At 43.5% G+C, this 5,706-nt stretch overlaps 1 protein-coding gene across 8 annotated transcripts in view; it reads left to right on the forward strand.

The window, feature by feature from the left end:
- The first annotated feature begins 4,577 nt into the window (after nucleotides 1–4,577).
- Nucleotides 4,578–5,706, forward strand: part of ACADL (acyl-CoA dehydrogenase long chain) — a 50,006-nt gene continuing 48,877 nt past the window's right edge. For all 8 annotated transcript variants that reach the window (XM_029933922.1, XM_029933926.1, XM_029933925.1 and 5 more), the window contains exon 1: nucleotides 4,578–4,743. In XM_029933922.1, the coding sequence (XP_029789782.1) occupies nucleotides 4,658–4,743 (86 nt within the window). In that variant the 5' untranslated portion in view covers nucleotides 4,578–4,657. The remainder of the gene's footprint in view (nucleotides 4,744–5,706) is intronic.

Consider the following 5,706-nt stretch of genomic DNA (forward strand, 5'->3'; position numbering starts at 1 on the left):
TGTTGGAAATATTGCTGGTCTTCTAATGATTGCTTTTCCAGATTAAGGAAACTTTCTCTTAAGACAGCTATGACTAGCAGAAATGTGATAAAATATTCCTTTGTGAACAAGCTAAAACATTTAACCTTCTCCCAACCTGGACCCTCTGAAATTCAAAAGTTCTCAATAAGGATTCTTTCTTTCATGGCCATTACAGTTATTTGCCTAAATTCAATAAGAATCTGTTCTCCTTGTAACAGTTCACCATTGGTTATTTTACAAGGGTTTGACTGGAATGTCATATTTGAGAGCAACATGCATCAGACAGTTTTAAGGAACTAAGGTTGACTTTGTGAAGCATGAAGCCAATAAAGCCCCTTGGAAATGTTGGCCGGATACCTTACTTGCAGAGTTCCCAGCAGCCTTACCAGGTGAGTAAAGAAAGTTGCTTCTCAGCAGGTGCAGGAACCTCAGGACATCTTGGGCACCTTGTGACGAGGAATTCAGCCAATCCTACAGCTATAGCAGGTCTGTCTGATGGCAAGTATTTGGTTTGGCTTTTGGCCTGGTGAGGTTACTAAAAGTTTAATCTAGAGATTCCTTATAAAAAGTTCCAGCAAAGCAAAATTTAAAAGATCTATATGGCTAATCACTGTTCTTGTTGAGCTTATGTAAATAACTAGGCTGGGTTTGTTAAAAGTGGACTCATTCTACAAATGAATTGGTCTTGATTTGGCTATCTCTGGAAATGAGGGTTACTAGAGAGAAAAGTTGTGTTTCAATAACGCACTTTTATGGATGTTAATTTCTAGTTCTGATTGTCTTTAAATATTTGTTGTTTGCCTACACTAGACAACTTGAGGTAAACTTCAGGGAAATTGTGACAAAACTCATGTATAGACAATCTTTGTGCCTGTTGCTCTACGGGCCATTTAAACGGATCACCACAGACATTTGAATTCCAATCCGGAAAACCCCATCTGATTCCTGCTGCCAGTTCTCAGTCTATTTGAGGAGGTTTCAAGCCTAACAACTAAAAATCTCACTGGTAGCACTGGCAGACACTGGGTTTGTAATCTTCTCTAACCACTAACTTGTATTTTTATTGTTTCTTCTATAATTACCTCCTATTAATTACCTGACTGCTTACTAAACAAAACAGGGTCTGTATGATGATTAACACAACCTACTACACAATGAAGGCCTTATATGACTCTCAAAATAACATTATATTATTAAACACTGAAATAACTCAAATGCATAATACAATTCTACAAAATAAAATGGCATTAAATGTTTTAACTGCTGAACAAGGTGGAGCTTGTGCTCTAATAAAAACAAAATGCTGTGTATACATTCAGATTACCACAGAAATATTTCTGAGTTTGTAACTGATAAATACTCAAATTGGTGCTTTAAATGATCCCTCTCTTTCTTTTAATAGGTGGTTGAACTCCTGGACTAAAGGAAGATTTCTGTCAACTAGCAAAGGATGTTGGGAGCCATCCTGAACTCACCAGTTGAGTGAAAATTCCTGGTGAGGGTACAGCAAGTTTGCAAGGTCTCTTGCCAGCAGGCAGCGACCAATATCTATCCTCTTGTAACTATCATTTCAGCTTGAGCACCAGACCTGGGAGTGCCTTGCCGATTAAAATCAAGAGTAAGCTGTCCTCTCTTTCCGGCCTTGGGGCAGTGACTGCACCTGGTCAGGCACAACTCAGTAATTCAAGAAGAGTAATGTATAAAATTATTGCTAAATCTACCCCTATATTCCATTGTTCTCTGAAAAACCTTATAATTTACTAATAAACTTAATACCTCCTGGGCTAGCGTAAATGTTGCAAAAGTCAGCCCTGCAACTTATGCAAAGGATACATCATCTGTCCTATGGCCATGAGGGAACATTGTGTCTCCTGGGAACTTTCTCTTAGAGCTATAAATAGCCTAATGACCCTTACTCATAAAAAAAGTGACTTTTACTAAACAATGCTGTTCACCTCATGGTTAAAAAGGTTGCTTTCTTAGGGCTATACTGGAAGTTTTGTATATTTTGGTCTTATGCATACTATGGAAAAAAACGTACAAAAATACCTTCCCTTCCCATATAATAGCATGAGTGCCTGTAGCTAAGTTTTTTATGACAATCATTACTACTAAGATTAGGATTGTAACTTCTGCAGAATCCATGTTCTGGAAAATTGTGCTAAAAAAAGTATCTAGGAGAAATCATTTATTAAACACATGCTGCTCTTTCTACTCCTTGTACCCTTCACTCTAAATAAAGCTGGAGAATCAGAGCAGAGATGCCTGCCTGGTGATCAGAAAGAAACCTGAGGCTCTCTCATCCCTTTTGCTGACTCCATCCATCCTTCAGGGAACCCTGGACCTCTGGAGCTGGACTAGACGAAAGGACTCTTATTTGGGCTTCTTTTTCTTTTTGTTACTTTAATCATGCTTTGCTGTTTTCTCCCATGCCTCTCCACCTGGTGTCGGGAGCCTTTCATTGCTATACCTTCAAGCCAACAGGTGATCCCTTCTACTCAAGAAAACTCCCCTATGTTATCAATTCTAGATACTGCTTCCTAACTCATATTAACTCATATTAAATTCTCAACTGACCAGACTGGACCCCGAGGTAAGGCTATCTCTACGCCCTATTCAGCATGAAGATGCAACAGAAGATGAGACCTTCTGCCTTTAACAACCTTAAAGATTTAAGGGTCACAGTTGTTCAGGAGGGAAATGATGAGGTAAACAAGGCAAGAAAAAATGCGGTTTAAATTAAATTCTGTTCCAGCCTGCAACCCATTGGTAGATGTCAGAGACCTGCAGCATGTAACACTCCCCAAGACGCTTATGGCTACCATAATGCCAAAATGTTTATACTTTCTTAAAAATTAGTGGCACCTGTGTGGGTCAGTGCACCTGACGTCAGCGGATTTGAGCCCTGTGTCAGGCTCTGTGCTCATAGCTCAGAGCCTGGAACCTGTTTCAGATTCCGTCTCCCTCTCTCTCTGCCCCTTCCCTACTCACCCTTTCTCTTTCTCTCTCTCTCTCTCTCTCACTCTCTCTCTCTCTCTCAAAAATAAACATTAAAGAAAAAAAAACCCTAAACTAAAAGCAACCTTATCTTGACAATACCTAAATCTTCAAAGTCCTGTGAGACCCTGTTTTCAGCATCCAGAAATTCCTTGGAGACCTTAGTTTTCAGTATCCAAAAATTCCCCTCCCGCCACAAACTTTAAAGTATATCATCAGCCACACCTCGTAATCCCAGTTCAGCTCTTTCTGCCGATGGGTCCTGCACCAGTGCTTTAATAAAATCACCTTTTTGCACCAAAGAAGTCTCAATAATGCTTTCTTAGCTGTTTGCCTATGAACCCTCCTTCATATATCATCACTGGTACAGCTCAGGCCTGCCCCTGGGGGCACTGGATCTCCTGGGTCCAAGAAGCTGCTGAGGAAAACTGACAGAGACAACAGCCAAACCTAGACCAAAGATTGCCCTGACACCACGGACGACTTTGCCACGGCCTCCTTTTATGCCATCTCTAAGAACTATGGCTGGTTATCTTACCAAGTTGCCTCTAGAAAGTGACCCCATTCACCACGTTTCCCTACTAGGAGTTCAGGGACCTTCTAGTAAAGACACAGAAGAGTCTCCATGCAGAGGATCCAGTCTCTAGCTGTTGTCACCCCATAATTTTTTATACGAGGAAATTAAATTACAGGAATTCATATGCCTGTAAAAAAAATCACCTGTGAGATGTGTAACTATACAGAATCCTGGACCTCATCATAAAATGTTATGATTCAAAAAGTAGTGCTGCTGTTACCTTGATCCTCAGACCACACTGAGGCATGCTGAAGCAGTGTTTTATTACTTTTCAGACGTTTAGCAAGACCATGCAGAAAAAGGTCTCTTATTCCCCAACAGACAGATAACCTGACCAGCCAATTATCACCTTGAGAAACCAAGAGTCTGGTCCCATGAAGCTTATAAATGCCCTGGCACAGACTTCTACGGGCAGAGGTCCTAAGACTAAAGGCCAGCCAAGTCTAGAATTTTGGCAAGCCTGCACGGAGCTAGTGCTCTCCTGAATTCAACTCCTTCTGTTTGGAATTAACTCCTTTTTTTTTTTTTTTTAACTTCCTGATAGTCTGCATTTGGTGAATAAGTCCTTAATTCCTAATACAAAATCTCATTGTCACTTGCCCAATTTCAGGCCTTGATAACTGTCCTCCACCAGTAGGACGGCCTGAATGGCCTGCCTTACCTCCTTTGAATTTCACTTGACAAACCTTATTTTGAGTTCAAAATCCCTCAGAGATTTCTCATCTCCAAAAACGAAGTTCATAAATTTCAATAATTCATACTATCATCCCGTTGAAATGTTGATTATCACCCATTGTTTCATGAGTTCTGGGAAATGGCAAGGCAGGAATTCAAAACAAACACTACTTGGTGACTCTAGAGTGTTGCCGCCTCAGGCGACGCTTCGCGGGCCAGCTGGGGTCGGGTGGGCGGGTCTTCCGGCTCCTGGCTCCGCCCAGGGGCGGGGTTAACCCCGGTAAGCCCAGTAAAGTGGTTCCGGAGACCGCGGGGCCGCGGTGCACTCGCCCTCGGGTCGCCGAGGAGACGCGTCCGGAGCCCCTGCCGCCCTTCGCCGTCCCAGCCATGGCTGCACGCCTGCTCCGCAGCTCCCTGCGTTTGTGGGGTGGCCGGGGTGGCCGGGGTGCCCTGCGTTCACCGCCCGCCGCGAGGTCAGTGCCCGCCGGGCTGCAACTGCATGGCCCTGGGGTTGCGGGGCGGGGGGCGGCGGCACCCACTGTTCCTGGGGACCTTGAAAGCGGCGGCGCGCTAGGTGCGCCAGCCTGGGCGAGAGACCCCCGCGGGGAGGGGCTGGGACTGGGTGGGCCTACGTCGGCTAGAGCGGGTGGGGGTGTCGGCGGTGACCCTTTCACCGCGAGAAAGCCTAAAGTGGGGTTCCCCAAAGGCTCATTCTCTGGCCCCAATCCAGCTCGTCAGTTGTGTAGCAGGCGCAGAGAGGGTGGGGGATCACGACTTGGGGGCTGTTACTAGAGTTCAGGCTGCAACTTTTGATCTTAGAAAAGTGGACGGGTCTGTGGGACTCCCCGCCTGGCAGATGTGCAGAACGCGTGAGCACCTGCTGCGGAGCCTACTTGGAGGAGTGACCCGAAGAAGGCAGCCTGGGACAGCAAGCCCCATCACTCAACGACATTGAGATTTTTTTTTTTTTGAATGGAAAAATCTATGATTTGTTTATTCCATAGTTCAAGTTCAAAAGCAAGAGACAATTTAAATAATAAAAGGGTAACAGGGAAAAATGCAAAGAAAAGAAAACAAATCAGTAAGAGTCCAGAAGAACCTTCAAGAATATTTAATTCGGAAAATGTTATTGGTGTAGAGAACTTGACTGAAAGAAAACAGCTGGGCAGAGTTCAAGGTTTTAAATTAAAAACAATCTAACAAGATCTACAGGGATAACTCTTTGCGCCACATTTTGGAGACCAGATTCATTTCTACCAAGGCAAAGTAATAGCAATCTAAGCTAAAAAGGAAATTCCTCAGAACTGAGGTAGTTACTAAGTATCAGCACATTTTCCAAGTTCTCACAAGGCGGCTGATCTATTTACAATCCATTTTCCTCATACATAAACGGAGCACCTTTTCAATTTTGTCTTCTGTGATTTGCCTTAAAAAAA

This window comes from Suricata suricatta, chromosome 3 (genome assembly GCF_006229205.1).
Source record: "Suricata suricatta isolate VVHF042 chromosome 3, meerkat_22Aug2017_6uvM2_HiC, whole genome shotgun sequence".
Lineage (NCBI taxonomy): Eukaryota > Metazoa > Chordata > Mammalia > Carnivora > Herpestidae > Suricata > Suricata suricatta.